General features: G+C 51.4%; 1 protein-coding gene and 1 non-coding gene across 4 annotated transcripts in view; both read right to left on the reverse strand.

The window, feature by feature from the left end:
- Positions 1-14,067: 14,067 nt before the first annotated feature.
- On the reverse strand, positions 14,068-14,186 carry LOC116147285 (U11 spliceosomal RNA). The gene has a single exon (XR_004130817.1). It is a non-coding gene; the product is annotated as a U11 spliceosomal RNA (small nuclear RNA).
- Positions 14,187-18,084: 3,898 nt separating this feature from the next.
- The window catches only part of XPO6 (exportin 6), a 96,280-nt gene continuing 94,491 nt past the window's right edge, over positions 18,085-19,873 (reverse strand). For all 3 annotated transcript variants that reach the window (XM_031433004.2, XM_064478547.1, XM_010990904.3), the window contains one exon: positions 18,085-18,779. In XM_031433004.2, the coding sequence (XP_031288864.1) occupies positions 18,678-18,779 (102 nt within the window). In that variant the 3' untranslated portion in view covers positions 18,085-18,677. The remainder of the gene's footprint in view (positions 18,780-19,873) is intronic.

Raw genomic sequence — 19,873 nt, forward strand, 5'->3', positions numbered from 1 at the left:
TAAAAAGGGTGAAGGCAGCAAAACATGGAGAAACAGTAGCAGGAACAGCGGTGGGTCTTCCCTCCCCGCCTCCCCAGGAGTGAGGCGAGCCAAGCATGGGGTTCAACCCAGTGGAAGGGAGAGCCCCCCTCACTGGGTGAAGGATATCATGAAGAGGAAATCCACCTCCTGGCCAGCACTCTTGAGGGAGTGCTGACCCAGGAAGGGGCTTGGCTGGGGTTTGCACAGTGAACAAAAGATGGGCACACGATGGATGGATGTAGGCTGTTGAGATGAATAAATGGGGTCGATTCCATCCTTGGCCTCCATTCTTTATCCATCCTGTATCTGTGCCCTGGGCCATTTCACACTGCCCTTCCACATGGGCGGGGCCTGCTTCCCTGCCCTTTGACTTTGGACTTGGCCATGTGACTAGCTTTGCCAACAGCATGAGGTTAGAAATGCTGCTGGCTCAGTTCTCAGTCCAGGCCTCGTGAGCGCTTACACATTTCCACTTGCATGTCTGTCATCGCCATGGTAAGGACACACCTGGGCTAGACCGCTGGCCCCAGGAGAAGGATCTGATTGACAGCCCCTCAGCTGACTCCCAGATATGTGACAAGACCAGCCAAGACCAGCAGAGCTCCCTCGCCGAGTCCAACCTAAATCAGTCAACCGACCAACCCACAGGTCCATGCGAACAAATGAGTGTCTTCAAGACACTGACTTGGGGCTGGGGGTGCAGGGGTCATTTGCTACAGCACTTTTGGAACAAGACGAACTGATACATTCTAGCTATTTCTCTCATGTATCCAGCCCTAAGCCCTCTCCCTGCTGACCTTTGTGTGGCATGTCTTCAAAGAGGAAAGAACCAGATGGGAATTCCTGGTGGACCCCACCATCCAGTTCAGCAAGACCAGGTTACCAGGAAGAGAAGAAGAGGTGAACTAGAGGCGTCTCCCCGCCAGAACCCGCAATGTTTCTCTGAAAACAAAGCATACAGGATCGACAGAAAAAGTGTGTCAAAAGCAAAAATGGCCAACGTATCTCCCAGAGATGTAAAATATGTCTTTACATTTTGTGATGGGGAAGGAGGAAGAAAGCAAGGGGACGCATAAGGACATCCAGCTGCTCTAACTGCTGGGCCGTGGGTTCTCTCTTAAAATAGCCTGATGGGCAAGCCTGTAGACCCTGGAGCCAAACCATCTGAGTTTGAATCCTGGTTCTCTCACCAACGGCTGTGTAACCTTGGCCATTTAATCTCTCTGGGTCTCAATTTCTTCATCTACAAAATGAGAAAAATATCTTCTGTCTCACAGAGTTAGTGTGAGAATTAAATAAGCAATATATGAAATGCTCCCAACAATACCTGACTTATAATAAACACTATATGAGTGTTGGTTAAGGGGTTCATGTTGAGATGGTGACATGAAAAAATGTTTGGGGGATCCCTGGAATGATGTGTGTTCGATAAATATGAACTCCTCTCTCCAGGTGTACTCATCATCTGTGCTGTGTAACAAGTCACCCCAAACATAGCAGCTCAAAACAGCAAGAAACATTTATCATCTCATGGTTTCTCTGGGTCAGGAATTTAGGATCGGCTCAGTGGGATGCTTCTGGCTCAGGGTCTCTCATGAAGTTGCAGTTAAAATGCCGGCTAGGGATTCAGTCTCTGAAAGCTTGACTGGGGCTGAAGGATCCACTTCCCAGATGGCAGGCCCTCAGCTTCATGCTGGCTGTCGGCAGAAAGCATCAAATCCCTGCCACACTGGCCTGTCTTATAGGGCTGCTTGGCTGTCCTCACAATGCGGCAGCTGGCTTCCTCCAGAGTGAGGGATCTGAGAGAAAGCCAAGTGAAAGCTGCAGTGTCTTGTATGATCTGGCCTTGGATATCACACGTCATTTCCATCTATTCAATGGGTTACACAGGTCAGGTCAGCACTATCCAACATGGGAGAGGACCACTCAGAAATGTAAAGAATAGAAGGCAGGGATCACTGGGGCCATCTTAGGGGCTGCCTGACGCCTGGTCAACAGTGCAACACCAGTCCATAGAAAATGTGCTTCTTAATCGTCTTGGAATTGTTTTATCATCCACAAGCTCTCTTCTTCCCACCCTCCACCCCTCCCTCGCTTCCTTTTTTCCTTCCTTCCCTCCTTCCTTTTTCATAGCTTTTTCTTCTGATTATAAAGATAATGTATTGCAGAAAATTTAGGGAATACAAAAAAGTGTAAAGAATGTTTAACCTGCCTGCAATTTTGCAATTAGCTGATATTCATTTTGGTGGACATTTCAGTATTCTAATGCAAATTTTTACGTACATTTTACAAAAATTGAATTACACTGCGGGCTCAGTTTTCTATCCAGCTTTTTACATTTGAAATCATCTCATGATCACAGCCCATTATTATTGCTAATAATAACTATTAATTGCACATTTAGGAATGTTCCAGGCACTGTGTTGAGCTCTTCACGTATTTCATTTAATTTTCACAGATATCCTATAGGTAGGCAATACCCTTGTATCAGTCCTACAGAGGGAGAAACTGAGGCTCAGGAGAGTTACAGAACTAGTCTAGGGTCACACAGGAAACAGAGGCCACACACCGTCAAGACTTCAGTTCAGATCTGCTGGCCTCCACTGTACTCTAGTGGCTGCAGAGTACTGCACCGTATGCAAGTCCCAAAATGTATTTAAACAATCAGCTATTGTTTGGCAATTATATATCAATAGGAACAATGCTCTGATGCACATCTGTTAATATACATCTTGGTCTACACAGGCCCCAATTGCTTTTATAAAGAATCTGTAAGTATATCCCTGGGTGTACTTGTGCCACACCTTAGAGGGAAATGTGTCATTTCAGGCTTGCTTAAAGCATTCAAAGGTCACTCATTGGCTTGTATAATTGAAAACCCCGGGGGGAGGTCTAGCTTCAGGGGTGGTTTGATCTAGCAGCTCAAAGATGTCAAGGACGTGCGTCCTCTCCAGGCTTCTGGTTTACCTCCTACTGTGTTAGCTTCATCTCCCCAACCACTGGCTCCACCTGAAAGTTCCCCAAAAGCTCCAGGGTCTCCCCAGGCCACAAAATGGCTGCCATGATTCCTGACCTCACATTCTCACACCACATCAGCTCTTTCTTAGACAGCAGAGAAATTTATCTTTATTAGAAGCCCCAGCAAATGGTTCCTGATGTCTCACTGTAGACAGAGAGAATGGGATGCTCTGATTGGTGGAGGGATTCAGGACTCGCCCCTGGAGCTGTGTCTGGGGTCAGTCCCTGCCCAAACATCGTGCCTGAGACAGAGAGAGAGGTGGCTACAACCATTATCTGTTGCTGTCTAACAAACCCACAAAACTTAGCAGCAATTATTATCCTCATGATTCTGTGGGTTGGAATCTAGGCAGCTATGCTTCTCTCTCTCAGCGTCATTCATGGGCCGCAGTCTTCTGATGGCTTGACTGGGGCCAGGGGATCAATGATGACCTCACTTGCACACCTGGAAGTTGCCACCATGCTGGTTGGGGTGCCTCAGTTCCCCACGTGAGCCCTTCCCTCTGGTCAGCTAGATGGGGCTCTCGTTTTGCACAGCAGTCTCGGGGTCTTAGGAGGCAAAGGTGGAAGACACAAAGCCTCCTGAGCTCTGCCCTGAGCACTCACACGGAGTCACCCCATGCATTCTCTTGGTCTAAGCACCTCTGCCCAGATCTGTTGTTGGGGTGTTATTGCAAAGGGCTGGTAGGCCTGCGAACAATCCCCACAGGCGATTAAGGCAGACACAAGAATGGATTCCGGACAGCCCAAGTGGCCAATGACCACCACAAGAGGGCGGATGGAGGCAGTGGCCAAGAGGTCCTCCCAGGGCGTGGGTGTCTCCATCTGCCTGCCAGTGCCCTGGCGATCTCGGTAGGCAATGACCCTGGAAATGGCACTTGTGTCAAACACAAGAACGCTCCTGGGACCCACTGCCAGAGATAATCTTTGAGATCAGGGCAGAAGGGGCTGGGATTACATGTCTCCTTCACTAAATTGAGTCATGAAACTTTTATTAAGGGATATAGTTTGTTGACGGCAAGAAAACAAGGCAATTCTGGGCAGACCCATTAAGAGCAAATCCTCCTCCACCATCACAGTCACCGGTTCTGATGGAACTGTGAAATGACAGCGAAGACAAGACGGAGATTTGCAGAAGGGGAAGGGGACCTTTCATCCCCTAATCGCATGCGACGTGCTTTCCCAGGCCCCTAAGAGTGCAGGCACAGCAGTCCCATCTGATTTCCCAAGGTTTCTTCACAGAAGGGCTGCCTCCTTCGCAAACACGAGTGACAGCTGCTTCCATCAGACATGGGAGTGTATGCCCAGCCACTTCTCCATCAACCAAGAAGGAGGGTCGTGTGTGGCTTTGTCCTTCCAGGAACCTGAGCATCCCCCTCCTGCCCTCTCTGACTGAAGGCGTCAAGGACCCAGCCCTCCTAGCTGGAGAGATCTTCTGAGCCCCTCCATCTCCATCCCGTGAATGGGGCCACACAGGGCCCCCACGTGGAAGACTGTGAGGTCCCCCATGCCCAGATTGGCTGTCTCATAGCTGTGTGTTGTTGATCAAGCAACTTAGCCCCTCTGAACCATAAGATGGGTTTAACAATATCCACTTAAACTGTGGACAGATCCTGGCATGACGTTTTTTTTTAATTTAAGCCAAGATTTTTTTGGTTTTTGTTTTTCTATTTTTTTACTTATTCTTTAATTGTTGCGTGCTTTTTAAATTATTTTTTATTTGGTTTTTTTGTTGTTGTTGTTGTTGTTGTTTGTTTTCTTGAGCCAAGATTTTAAATCAGGAGATTGCATACAAAGTATTCAATTTTCCAGCTTCTTACAAACAACCTAAAAGTCTGCCAGCACTGGGCCTGCAGTCCCAGCTGGCCAAATTGATTGGGGATAAGCAATTGCTTCAGCTGGGAGACAGTTTCCCCACTTTGCCACAGTCCCCCTTGATTCCCTATTGTCCTACATCAGACCTACTTTGTTCATTTATGTTCCTGGCCTAATTCCAGCTACCACTGGATTGGAGTTTTAGCTCCACTGTCCCCAGAGCTCCACCAGAACTTTATCCTGGGATCCACTCTCACTAAACCCACAGCTCAACTTCCGATCTTTCAAGGGAGCTGTCATGGCCTCCCTCTGTCTCCTCCATCACTCCAGCCACCAGGACACTGACCAGCACTGAGGACCTGGGAACAACCTCCCCAGCCAGGCATCTGAGTGACCTGTCAGCCCTAACATGTACTCGTCCCTCCCTGAGGCCGAAAATCCTGGGGTGAGGCCTCTGCTTTCAGCAGCTTGCAGGGCCCCAGAATCCAAGTCTATTTTAATCCTTGGGGGGCTTAGTCTATAAACGGTTTCATCACGGTCTCTGGGCTCCTTGACTGGAGCCTCCAGCTGCTGCCTGTGATGTTCTTTCAATCCTTCAACAGATCCCCACCGAGCACCTGCGACAGAAAACAGCCAACCACGGCCCACTGGCCGGATCCAGCCTTCCACCTGCTTGGGTCCCACCCACAAGCTAAGAATGGCTTTTACATTTTCTAATGGTCAGAGGGGTAATCAGAATAAGAATCATATTTTGTGACACATGAAAATTATATGAAATTCAAATGTCAGTGTCCGCAAATGCTGTTTCACTGGAATGTAGCCACGCCCATTCATTTCCCTGTTACCTGCATCTGCCGTCAGGCTCCAAGGCAGAGTTGGAGAGGCGTCTGGCCAACAGAACCTCAGATGTTTGCTCTCTGATCCTTCCCAGAGAAAGCCCGCTGCCCCCTGCTCGGCTACATTCCAGGCCCCCTCAGGGTACTGGCGATACAGAGCTGTTTCCACTTCCTGAGACTGCCCGTAACAAATGACCACAACCCAGGGGCTTAGAACAACAGAAAAGTACTCTCTCCCAGTTCTGGAGGCCAGAAGACTGAAATCAAGGTGTCGGCAGGGTCCCGCTCCCTCCGGGGGCTGGTGGGGGGGCATCCTTCTGGTCTCTTCCAGCTGCTGGTGGCTCCAGGCGTTCTTGCAGCTGCCTCCCTCCAGTCTCTGCCTCCCACCTTCCCCTTTGCGTGCATCTTATAAAGACCCTCATCATTGGATTCAGGGCCCCCTGGGTAATCCAGGGTGGTCTCATCTCAAGATCCTTAATTTTATATCTGCAAAGGCCCTTTTTAAAGATAAGATCATGTTTACAGTTTCTGGGATGTGGATATAACTTTGGGGAGAGGATCACAATTCACCCACTACAAGTGCTTTCTGGCCTTCTAGAATCTTCCATTCTTTTGAAGGGAGACTGATGATAACCACCACCACCAACCCCCCCAAAAAAACCATAACAGGTCAGATGCTGATAAGAGCTCCGAGGAAAACTCAAGCCGGGGGAGCGGACGGACAAGAATCTACACACACTAGCAGAGACCCCTGGGAAGTGAGGGAGGGAGTCATGCAGACATGGGGGGAGGGAGGGGGACGAAGGTTGGAGTGGGGGGGACAGCAGTGCAGAGACCAAAAGAGGAAGAATATGAATACATGTATGTATATGCATGACTAGGACATTGTGCTGTACCAGAAATTGACACATTGTAACTAACTATACTATAATGAAAAAAAAAAAAAGAATGTCGGCACATGTAAGGAGAAGCAAGGGGTCACCGTGTGGCCAGAGGGGAGTGAGCAAGTCCAGGAGAGGAGAATGACTACTATCTCGGGTACTGTGGGCAAGGGGCTACTCAGTTTCAGGTCCTTCACCACAGAACAAGAAGGACTCACCCTACCACGGTTCTCTCTCTGTACCTGCACTCAGCGTGCACACCGCCAGTGAATTCCACACAGCCCTCCCTTGGAACTATTAAGATCGACATCCCTCCCTCGATTATTCAGAGGAGGCAGGGGACTCATGCATGGTCACTTAGCCCGTGGGAGGCAGAGCTGGGATCCAGAGTATCCTCCAGCCCTGGAGCCCCCGGCTTCCTCCCTACACAGACTCAGGACCTTTCTTAAAACAGGAGGAAAGGGGAGGACGCTGGCTTTAACAGAATTAAGCCTCACCCAGATTGCTGAACAAACTCATTTTCTCCAACAGCAGGAGGCTCTGGAGGCACTCTGGAGGGGGCCAGCTGGTCGACCTGCTTTGACTTTCAAGGAGGTCAATTAGTACAGAAAACAGCCTTTGCAGTCAGAGACCCCGTGGGCAAGCAGCAGAGCCAGTGGCGAGGTCTGGCAGGGCCTGCCAGCACCGGAAGACACCCAGCTGGTGTCCGTCCACTATTCTCCGTGCGGGACCCGAGGGGCAGAGAGGTTTCGGGCTGTCCGAATTTGGGATGGGGAGCACGGAAGCCTCAGCAAGGACTGCCAAAAGGAAGGGCTGAGACCACGCCCCTGCCCAGCAAGGCAGCTGCGGCAGGACATCAGCTCCATCCGACTTGGGCAGTGCTAGGGGTGGGAGCCCTTATGTAATAGGGAAGAACAAACCTGACTCCACATTAGATCTGTTCCTTTGGTTCTAACCCTGTGCTCTGACTCCTGTGCTAAGTCATGTTGGTTCTGCACCTTTTATAAAAGAATGTTGCCTGTAGCCTGAAATATACAGGAGAGCCCATTCTCAGGGCTCTGACCTTTAAAGGGTATAGCGCTTTTCCATTCGTATAAAGATAAAAAGTTGCAGAACAGAGAATAACATTTGTCTTATTGGAGGTGTACAGGAACATCATGACCTGACCTTACAGGACAGCTGCAAGAACAAAGGATTTCCACACCAAGAAGTTTGCAACAACCAACCACATCCCCTCCTCTTTTTAGTATTAAAAGAGCCTGAATTCTGACTCGGAGAAGATGGGTCTCCAGGACATTAATCTGCTACCTTCTTAGTCTGCTGGCTTTCTGAATAAAGTCGTTGTTCCTTGCCCCAACAACTTGTCTCTGGATTTATTGGTCTGTCATGTGGCAAGCAGAACGAGTTTAGACTCAGTAACACTATTGTTGATTTTCAATTATTGTTTAAAATTCATATCAAAATTATACATGTACAGATTAAAATAATCATATAACATCTCATGAAACTCTGTACTCTCCCTGTCTAAATTCTAGCCACACTGGCCTCCCTTCTATTCTCCAGCACACCTAGCTGATTCCTGCCTCAGGGCCTTTGCACTGCTGTTCCTCCTGCCCAAAGACCGCTCCTGCGACTCATCCAGTCTCAGCTTTAGGTCGGCTCCTCAGGGAGGCCCACCGACCATTCATCCTGTGCACACATCCCATCACTAGCTCCTCCACTCAACACTATCTAACATGGCCATGTTGAGTCATTTAGGACCACGGTTCATTTATGGTGTCTTCTCTCTCCTCCACCAGAAGGCCAGCTACACGGGGGCAGGACCAGGCCTGTGGCTCACTAATGAGTCCTGTGAGCAGAGCCAGGATGTAACACATTATCACTGAATGTTTGTCAAAGAAATGAAAAAGGAGAGAGGTAGACACAGCCATGGGCACCTTGACCCCCCTCCTTTCTTACTCTGTCTCTGGCTAATGGAGCCGAACCCTCACCCATGAATCTGACTCAAGTACAGCCCAGTGGGAGTTTTTTCCTATTGTGTGCTTGGCAGCTAAGGTCTGAAGACAAGGACCAAAGCTGTCAAGGATCCTGCATTCGAAAGAGGAGGCCCTGTGAGAATTATAGAGACAGACAGGATGCCTGCAAGGAAGGGCATCTTGTTTGCCAGCTGGATGTTGGCTGAGCTGGAGGCTCCCCGGATCCACACTGGTGCCCCTATCAGAGAGAAGCAGGGGCAGAGAGCTTCCTTGGGGCCTGAGGAGGTGCCTAGTGCAGTTAAAACTCTGAGTCCACAGCTATATTGTCTCTTTTTTTAAGAAATGAGACCATTTCATGTTTATACTATTGTGAGTTAAATGCCCCACTAAGCCAGTCACTTAGTAGGTGCTGAAGAAATGATAGCTCCCTGGCCTATTCCTCCCACTGACCTGGGCCACTGCCATGGGGATCCCTCCACTCTGTCTGGTTCCCCACTCTGGCCTCAGGCTCCCGAGCTGTAAAACAGGGGCATTGGTCTTGGCTGTGATCAGGGAGGCCGTTGTCAATACCCCCTGGGGAGGTCGTGTGTTCTCCGCTCTCCCAGGTGGGTTTGTGTGTGCGTACACGTATGTGTGTGTCAAAGGCACAGGCTGTGTCCCGAGGCTGGCAGCCGTGTAGAAGCAGTGTAGGGCAGAAGATCTGGAGCAGTCACAGAGACAGTCCAGGGAAGTCTCACTGTCCGCCAGCCCCCTTGTACCTGCCTAGACCATCCCCCGACCCCAGGGCCAGCACTGTGGGGCAGGTATGCTCAGGAAGAGCCCCCTCTGTGTCAGATGCAGCAGGAGAGGGCTGACCAGCAGGCTGCCACCGCACCTGGGCTCGCGTCCCCACTCTCCCCACTGGGCAAGTCTCAGTTTCTCTCTGAGCATCTCCATGTTTCTGTCTCAAAAGTGAGAAGAAACAGCCACCTCTCACAGGGGCCAGTTTCCGGGGAGAGCATTGAGGGACCTGGGGAGATGCCTAGCCTGGGACCATCTCCTCTCCTGACACTTGCCTCATGTCTATACCTGGCCCATGTGCCTGATACTTAGCTCAGGCTCTCCCCAACTTTTCTGATCGAATATCAACTAAACCCCCAATCACCCCAACTGCTCCTGACCCGCCAGAGCCAGGTCTCCTGCGCTATGGGTTACACACCCCAACAGCCCAAAGGAGCCTGTATCAATAACAACCCAAAGGACCACTGTTTACTGAGCAACTACTGCAACCCAGGCTTGAAGCTGAACAGTCTACATCCATCATCTTATGTGGTCCTTCAACAACTGAACATGTACTAACTCCACTTTATAGCCGAGGACTGAGGACCAGAGAGCCTAAGTGATGTGCCTGAGGTCACACAGCTGGGCTGACTGACTTGTGCTTAGAAGCACAAGAGAGAGAAATCAGCCTACCTACATATGTAGCATCACTTTGGAATAATGAAACTAATTCTATGACATAGAATTGAGGTTTTTTTTTTTCATCTCCCCCCCTCCCCAGTTTTATTGAGGTATTGGCATTGTTATTATTTTAAATTACTTTGGGGTTGGGAGTGGAGGGGGCTTGGCACTACACTTTTTCCAGCAAGGACATATGGACTCCGGAATTCCACCAAGCTCGTGGACTCCCACCTCTCTGGCTGCCACAGCACCTCCAGAGGGGCCTGGGACTGGGAGGGAGAAGACAGAGGGCGGGGTTCCCAGAAAGGCCCAGCCCCCTTGCACTGTTGCCCCGACCTAACACCCGAGGCTGTGGTCTCTGGGGTGGGTCTAGCTGGAGGAGTCCTAGGGAGCCATAAATGCTCATGTTGCCACCTAGTGGGCGTGGGTAGTACATGCAGCTGCTCACCATCTTTTAAATACCCTTTGTGTCTGGGGGAAATTCTCACGCAGTAAGTCCATCTCTTAATGGCAATATTCACGTCCCTTCCCATCAAATGCGCCCACATGGGATTCCAATTTGGAAGAGTCAAGTCACTTCCTGGAGTAGGAGACAGAGCGTGGTGTGAGACATGGAGATTTTATAGGCAGGCAGAGGTGGGACTGACCAGGAGCTGGAGTTCAGCTCCAGGGAGTGGAGTTCCAAGCCTGATTTTGGGCTCCCTGGGCAGCCTCCTGTCCCTACCAAGTCCTGCCCATCAGCACTGAAAGGTGAGAGACTGGATGTGATAATGAAGTGCCCCCACCCCAACCCCAGGGAAGTGAATTCTCTTGGTTCTTCTGATTGTCTCCTCAAGGATGCAAGATCAGCGCTGATCCCAAACTCTGCCCCTGGGAGGCTGGATAGGTGGGCAGAGGGGCCGGAGAGAGAGAGAAGACAGAACATGAGGCCAGAGGAGGGGACTGTCAACTGTCACCACATCCAAGTGCTGGATTGAAGACCAGCCAGTGAGCACCAGACCCCTCGGGAACCACATGGGACGAGCCTTCCCGTGGGCAGCGTATTGCCCAAGGACTGACTGGCAGGACTGTGGCCCTTCTGCCGGAGCCCCGGCTCTGCCTCCCTGTGACATCACTCCTTGCTGCCAACTCCCTTTTCCACAGTCCAGACCAGGCCACCCAGGAAGAGCGGTGGGACCCGGCTCCAGGAGGGAAGCCCTAAACCCCAGGGCCTGGGTAGACTGGAGGGAGGCCACCAAGGATCACCCGAGCTGGGTACCCACGGTAGGGGGAGGGAAACTACGGCTTAAGAGCAGGACCCCAGGCCTGCCCGAGGCAACAGGCCACCCCCAGACTGGGAGGGATGGGGCGGCAGGGGCAGCTCCACCACCCACTTACCTGCTGTGGCACCTAACAGTGCTGAGTGTTAAGCCCACTCACTCTGATTTTCTCCTCTGCTGATGGGAAGGTGGAGGCGTCAGGAACCAGTGACCACTTTAATGAATACTTCACCTACCGTGTCCTGGTGGGGGATGGTGAAAGCCAGATGTCACAGGCAGGGGTGTGGCACACAGACACACTTAGCCTCAGATACAAGATTGAGTGGGTTTTGGATATCCAGTCCTCAGGGGGCCATGGCCATCTAACAGTGTTCTTTTGGTCTGCGGACCCAAAGTCCAAAACAAGAGCAGGGTGGCCCTCCCCTAACCCTGTAAAGACACAAGCTGCTTGCATCGAAAGCCATCTTGGAAAGAGGAGGGATGAGGGGGTAGGGAGATCTCTTGAGACAGGACAGTTTCAATGGGGAGTCTGACAAATCCACCATGGACAGCTGTGCAGGTTGCTTACCATTGAAGAAGGCCTGGCTGAGGGAGCAAATGTGGGTTGAAAGCCCACATCCCACTCTCCTGGTATAGAGCTGCACCTGCTTGGAGGAAGAAGTGCCTTTAGAAATTCTTACACAACTTGTCTAAAGTTTCAACTTGAACTGACTCTTTTATCCAGAAGAGCCTGTTTTAAATCTGGAGAGATTGATTTCTCTTTAATGAGCTAATTTTTTTAAAAATACATTTTTCTTGCCACCAGTTTTCCAGAGTAAAATGAGACTGTCTCTAGAAACAGATCCATTTTATGCACATCTGAGTCGGGTCAGAGCACAGTCGGGTCAGAGCACAGAGTACATTTTGTCCACCACCCCACACATGTGCGTGTGCATGCGCACACACACACACACTCTCGTGAGTAATTATGATGATGTAAAGGACATGACACACGTAGGATCCACCCCTCCCTTTCTGGAGGGCAAGACCCATGGGTATCCACCCATCAGGCCTAGTCCAGGACCCAGTACCTGTCACAGAGCAGACCCTCAGTAAATGTCTGGTGACAGACTGGCAGACTGAACAGGTGAGTGAGGCCTCAGTGATAACGTGTGTCTGAGCTGAGGATGGCTCAGACACACATCATCATATGAAGGGAAGCCTACACAGCTGGCCTTTGATTCCACAGCCCCTGTGCACAGGGAAACTCCAAGGAGCCTTGTATTCAAGGATGGGCCAGGGTGCCCACCTGGGTCACCGATACAAACTGGGCTCTGCAAACAGCTCTCAAAGCCCCTAGGGAAGCGGAACCAACTAGGTGTGGAGCCCACTGTGTGCCAGAAGCAGGCCGGCTCCTCACATGCACAGGCTCTGAAAACAGAAAGGGCCAAGACGCAGCACACACAGCGTATCTGGGGCAACGGGGACCCGGCCTCCCGGCTCTCAGCTTCCCGCTTTCCCCACAGCCAGCTCGGGCTCTGGGCCGCCTCCAGCAGCTCCACCCACAGAGTACCTCCACTCGGGCTCGTCAGGAAGCCATCGCAGTTCTGGCAGGAAACAGAATATGGAATCCTGCGAGCCTGGTTTCCTGCCCTGCCACTTCCAGCTGTGTGACCTTGGGTGAGCCATGAAACCTCTCTGAGACTCAATATCCTTCAGGTTCAAGGGGAACAGTGACAAATGACTGACATGTGCACAGAAACCTCCCAGGCCAATGTTTCCCTGGTGAGGCTGCGCAAAGGCTGACTCCTCATGAGCACTGGTAGACTCGAGTCACACAAACCTAAAACTGGACCCCAGCTTTGCCAATAGCCTGCTGTGTGGCCTCGGGCAAGTCACTTCTGAGTCTCAATCAACTCATCTGTAAGCATTTGCTCTGAAATCAGGGGAATCTTAAGGGGGTGGTGTGGGTGACTGAAGAAGGCAGGCACCTGGAAGGCAGTGGTGGCTTGTCTCCTCCTGCAGCGGAGGAGGTGGGAACCGGTTTTGGAAACGCCACAGTGCAGATCAGGAATGTGACGAAAGCCCCTAGTTTCCTCAGGGCTCCTGGCCCCGGCCCAGGCGGGCTCAGCAGGGGGAAAAGATTGAGATGCTGGGCACATCCTTCGCCGGAGTCTGAATCACTTCTACTCCAGTGCCCTTCAGAGGCTGGAAGCAAGGTCGCTGCGACTCTGGGGGAATCCGGAAGTCATGGCCTTGGGCAGGGAGAGCCGGGGGGCGGGGGCATGGGCTGGTCGCAGCCTCCTGACCTCAGACCAAGTGGGTATTAAGCCTTCCTCAGGGCTTAATGACAGCAGTAACTGTCTTGGCTTTTCTGGAAGGAGCTGCACCTCCAGGCCAGTTTGGATGAGTCTCTGGACTCAGGCCACAGCCTAATTTCATACACTATTGTGGGCCTGAGAGATGAGGACACAGGTTACGTTCCACAACGTTCAAGGGGCCTCACTGGCCCCAGTCATGGTTGACTGGGGTCTCTGGGGGTCTGTGACCCACCGAAAGTTGTGTACATGCGGAGAGGCTGAAGAGGGCAGAGCCCTGCCATACATGTAACATCGTCTGATTCACCCTGAGAGGTGAGTGGGTGGGTGTATGTGCATAAGCAGAGAAAGGTCTGGAAGCCCACCTGAGTCATTAAATGATTTGAGATTTTTAGTTTCTTCCTTTTGTTTATCAGAAAGAGACATGTATTATTTGTACCATAAAGAGACAAAAAGCAAAGTGTTTTTTGGTGTTGTTTTTTTTTTTTTTGCAAACACTGCCCTTTTATCTCAGACTTATAAGTAGAGGTGCCAGGACCAGTGATCCGCAGCTGCCCAAATGCCAAAAAATTATGCCTCCAAAATCTCTTGATGGTGATTCCGCACACAGAGCAATCAGGCTGCCCTCCGTGTGCCACTTTTTAAAGTTTATTATTAAAAGGAGAATATACCAGTTGCCAAACTGCCCACCTATGTCAGCCCTGTGGAGCTGCTGAATGTGTTTAAATAATTGATTTTCTGCCATTCTTGCCCCTCCCAGCTGGCACCATACAAGACTCTCGGCTTAGACCCAGGAGGCCATATATCCCATGTCTGCGGTGAAACCGACCACCCCATCAAGGGCCTGAGCCAATCAATTAACATGGCTTTTAAAAGATGTTTCCAAATGATGCAGACAGGGAAGAGCAGAAAAGGGAATCCCTGAGCTAAAGAAACCCTACATTGGAGAGCCGTTTACTCGAGTGCTTTTCCCCAAGGAGCCCTGAAAGTAAGGCCAGGCGTGTTGAGCAGACATGAAGGATGTGGCTTCATTATGTTAAAAATCAGACAAGAGACCTCAGTGTGACCCCAGGGAAAAACCCACTTGGATAGATCTGGAAAATTCTCACACTCAATATTGGGGGCACCTGCTGCAGGCCAGGCCCGGTCCTACACTGAGTGCTGGGGACACAGACGCCCCCGTCTTCCAGGAGATCTCATTCCGGTGGGGGACACAGGTGCCATGGGGCCAGTAAGGAAGCCTCACGGTCAAGGGGTGTGCATGAGAGCTTCCGAGGAGAGGAGGACCTGGAGGACGACAGCCAGCTAAGGTCCAGAGGGTCAGGGAAGACCCCAGCTTTCCCCCAAGAGCTGGTGGGGAGGTGACCCAAATTAGTCAAAATGCTTGCTAGGACGAATATGACATTGCCTGTCATCTGTTTGTCTCAGTGCTTGGGACCAGCTCAGAGCCAATCCCTCTGCAGGAGCCAGGCTGCTGCGTGTGAATCTAGAAGGAAGGACACCAGGGGTCACCTGTCTTCCATGACACAAGCCTCACAGGGGCAGTTTCCCTTCCAGGATTTGGGAGAACTGAAGTCCCAGCTCACACCTGTTGTCCCAGAATTACTGCTAATGGTGTCACTTACCCATTTCTCCACCCAAGCTTCACGGCAATCTTCAAATGTCTCCAGTCAGCATGCCAGCCTTAAGACGCCGTCACGCCTGTGTCTTCACCCTCTCTACACCACTTGCCCACGGGCGAGCTCCTCCCCATCCTTCAGGGACCTGCTCAGATGATCATCACCAGCAGTGAAGGCTCCCCTTCTCTCGGCCCTCCCCTAGTTCCCTCTACAACCCTGTGTCCATTTGCTGGACTCCTAACCCCCATCACGGTACTTAGCACTTAGGTTCTGCAAAGGTCTGCCTGCCTGCCTCCTCACTGGTCTGTGAACTCCTTGCAGACACAGGCTGTGTCTTATTAATCTCCAAATCCTTCACTCGCAGGCCAGTCTCTGGCTTACAGAGGCACTCAGTAACTTGGGTAAACTGCTGAGCCACCATCAATCACGGTTCCTGTCAAGGCTCAAGGAACCAACTAGAACTATAAGCTCTCTCCTTTCCCCAGTCCCAGCCACCCTGCAGGGAGGTCAGTCTGGGACAATGATGCTCCTCAGAAGTGTTAGGCCGCCACCAACCAGCCAAGAGGCCCTGGGGCTCAGAGTTCTGGGGACCCACAAAACTAGGGGCTGATTTGGTCAAATGGTCCCAGCGGAGACTTACAGCTCAGGCATTTTGCAGCTCTGAAGTCTCTAACTTTTATCCTTCTTCTGAATAGAAATTGGGCCCCAGTGATATCACAAGCCTCAAAAATATGTGACCCAGCAATTTCACGTACAGGAACTGGACCTATGGAAATAATCAGACGAGCACCAAGATTTATGTAGAAGGATGCTCACTGCAGCCTCATTTGTAATAAGAAAAATTATAAACAAACCACGGTACAGCCATATGATAGAATACCATCTGCTGTTAAAAATCATGTTTTCACAGAATTACATAATGAGAAAAATGGTCATGTTAGGTACATTTTTGAAAGACTACAAAAACTGAAACTCAGTGTGTAAAGAAAAAAAAAAGGAAATGGAAAACCATATATATTTCCACACATATAGGGAAATCTGGAAAGAAAATTCACCAAAATATTAATTGGTTTTCTCTGGGAACTGGGATTAGCTCCCCCTGGCCCCCCCCCCGCCAGTTTTCTGCATTTTCCACATATTCTTCTACATTTCATAGTCGAAGAAAAAAAAGAGCTGTTAAAAAAGTCAATCCTCCATTGCATGAGGCCAATGGTAGGCAGTGGAGGAAAATACTGGAAATCGTAGATAAATTGAAGATAAATGTTTCACCAGATCCCTTCCTTCCCAAAGCCACTGGCTGCGCCTTTCTTTGCAGGATGCAAATGATATAACCTAGGGAGGAAGCCGGACATGGGGACCAGAATGGAGCTAGGACAGCTTCCTTGCACACGAAGGTGGCTGAAAAACTTCCCAGCCATTATCTGTCCCCAGCTGAGACTGACCTAAAGTCTCCCTCTGGTCCATCTCTAGCCTTCCCGTATCCCCATCCTCAGCATGTAAGGGCTGTTTCTGGATTTGCCAAGGGCCTGAGAACTCATCCAATTCCAGCCATGCTTCTTTGAGGCCTGCTCTGTGCCAGCCCCTACATGGGGCACTGCAGTCAAGAGGAATCGAATCAGAAATCTGTCTGACTCCATCCCAGGGGTGGGACCCTTCCTGCAGGTCACCCAGCCTCTTTATGCCGACCGCCAAGGACTGGGAGCTCAACACAGTCCATACAGCTGGGGCTGTGCCCATCAGTCTTTGAGAAAAATCCTCCATCCCAGCCCACCTTAGTCCTCAAGGCCTTTCCCCTATCATCCCAAGTCCTGCCTGTGTTCTGTCCAAGGGTAGGATTCACAGGTGACAAAACCCATCCCCTCACCCACTCCACCTCTAGGCACTCAAAAAGCCCTTTCATAATCTCAGGCATTGAGAGTGCTCCTGGCCTTCCCTAGCAGGCAGGTGAGGCGGTATTTACAGCCTGAGAATAATTGGATGTTAATTCCCTTCTATAGAAGAGCGACTGAAGTTTCAATTCCCTCCTCTATGAACTCTTTAGTGAGGCTAGCTGCAGCTGGGAGGCTGTGACTGATACGGAGCAAGGGCTGTGCGCACACACACCCCACCTCACATGTTGCTCAGACCCAGCCCAGATCCCCATTCCCACCCAGTGATTCTTGTACAGAATGATCTCAGAAGTAGAAGCCCTCGGCCCCCAACTCTCTTCCTCCCCCGATCTAGCTAATGGCCATCCTCCCCTTCAGAGAACACACCCTTACCCTCATTTTCAGGTGAGCGAACCTCCTGGCATGGTATTCATTAGAAGCTACCCAGTCCCGTCTGTCCAGTCCCTGTGACACCTAAAGCAGGAGGAGCTGCTGATCCATTTTCCCAGAAACTTCGAGGACAAGTCCATTTCCACACATGAACAGCTGACCAAGGCCAAACCAGTGAACCCTGAGTCCCACCTACTCCCCCAGCTGGCTACACCATCTCCCCTCCCCTCTCCAACCACCACTCTCAGATAATCTTCATCAAGAGAACTCCACCTCCCGGCCATCCTCAGGCGAGACGCTGGTCCATCGAGGGGTCCATTCTCTGGGAGGGGGAGGAGTAGGAGCCCACGTTTTGAGGAGCAGGAGGGCGGATACCACCTGGTTCCACACCCACCTCCACCACTAGGCCAACTGTCAGTTAAGACCAAGTCCCCACCCTCCCTGAACAGAAGAAACGGGACCCTGCATCTTCTCAGGGTGAAAGACATTATCTAGAAGAGGACGGGACGTCACCAGACACCACCCAAGTCAGTCCTCCCCTGGCAGGCTCTTCCAGGGCACAGGCCTCCCCCTCACTGCGCTGCTCCCCACTAGGAGGGTCCCCTTCACTTGGATGCTGGCCCTGGAGGAAGCTGTGAGTGGGAAAAAACCTCCCTAACCAGCATTTATATAACAACAACATAAGCATTTTATTTTTTCATTAAGCTTCTTAGTTTCTTGGTATCACAATGGAATGATGAGAAAACAAGAACAAAAAAACCCAAAAAACAAAAAAACCCCACGAGTCTGCAAATCTCCGACAAAGAGCAGAGACTTCAAGGCAATTGAGGGGGGAAGGGGGGGAGAGGCTTGACAGAAGTGCCAAACAGTTCCAACATCATGCCTCTCCTGAGCCGGCTGGGCCGGGGAGGGGTGGGGAGGTGGAATGGTGAGAAGGTGGCACCGTCACAGCTGTCCTTGGCATTTCGGCCTCATGACTGACACACGCATGATCGGCAGAGACCACCCCACGGGGCTTCCCGGTGCCTCCCTGGTACCTGGCTGCGTGACCCCTGCCTGCTCCAAATGCCCCGGGCACTCCAACCAGTGCTGAGACACCCTGGCACCAGCTCTGCTGGGCAGGTGGCAGGAGAGGGGCATGGAGGAGGGCGGGGGCAGGCCACGCTGCTTTGGCCCGGCTGGGAGACACCGGTGGCAGCAGGTGCAGGTGGCGCAGTGGCGGGAGCTGGCGTCCCTCGGGCGGTGAGCAGGCTGTGCCTAGAGCTTCACGGTGCCGGGGGGCAGGCTGTCGTTGCAGAGTCTGTAGTAACGCAGGTCGTTGACCAGCCTGTGCACATTCTGGGTGAACGAGGGCAGGTCCTGGAAGGCAGGGGCACAGCTGCAGCCCAGCCCCACACGACACCCCAAATCACCCCCACCCCCCAGCCACTTCTACCCCACAGCGCACCCTGGAGATCTGCATTTTACAAAACTCGAAACTTCTACTCACTCTTTCCCCATGTGTCAGTAAAGGCACGGTGGGAGAAGGAGCAACAGCTAATGCTCCCCGAGAGCCCACCACGTGCCAGGCCCCGTCCCAAGCAATTCAGGTACAAACTCATTTAATCCTCACACCAGCTTGTGATGCAGGCTCATCAGTACCACCATTTTAAAGGTAAAGAAAGGGAAGCTCGGAGAGATGAAGAGACTTGCCGCAGGTCACACAGACAGGAAGGGAGGGGATCCAGCCTGGTGTCGCCCGTGAGCACCGGTGTGGCTGCCAGCACACGCCTCCCCCCACCACGGCCAGCCCAGCCACGTCTGCAGCACCTTTTCCACCTAGGGCTCCAGGTACCTGGCCAACATCTCCTCCGCTTCAAACTTCAGCTCAAAGCCTGCCCGCTCCAAAAAGGCCATTCGGACACCTATTTCCTGGCCCCAGTGGGCTAGGCTGGCGCCTCTGCTCCAAGCTCTGTAAGCTCACCGTATTTGTGGACGGTGCATGCAGGCTCTGGAGCCTGCTTCCCGGCTCTATCAGTCCCAAGTTCTGTAACTGCCAACTAACTGCTAACCTTTCTGAGCCTGGGCTCATCTGTGAAATGGGGTTAACAGGACCGACACTTGAGAAAGCTGTTGGAAAGCACACAAGGTGCTTGGCTCAGTGTGGTCCACAGAGGGCGCTGTTGCCTGTCTCTCCAGCAAGACTCCTTGAAGGCAGGGAGCAGGGAGCTCTGGACACCTGGCGCAAGGCCGGAGAGGCAGCCAACTTCAGATACACAGGGGATGAATGAGTGAAGGTGCTGATTCCTTTACTTATTTCATCCTCAAGAAAACAAACCAAGAGATGTTTTCCTAATCAGTGGCTCCCAAATGCCAAATTCGAGTTCCTTGAATCGAATACAGGAGTATATTTATGCATTTTTAATAAGCACCCCAGGAGCTCTGATGCATACCTAGATGTGGAAATCACTTTA

The sequence above is a fragment of the Camelus dromedarius genome, chromosome 24 (assembly GCF_036321535.1).
Source record: "Camelus dromedarius isolate mCamDro1 chromosome 24, mCamDro1.pat, whole genome shotgun sequence".
Taxonomy (NCBI): Eukaryota; Metazoa; Chordata; class Mammalia; order Artiodactyla; family Camelidae; genus Camelus; species Camelus dromedarius.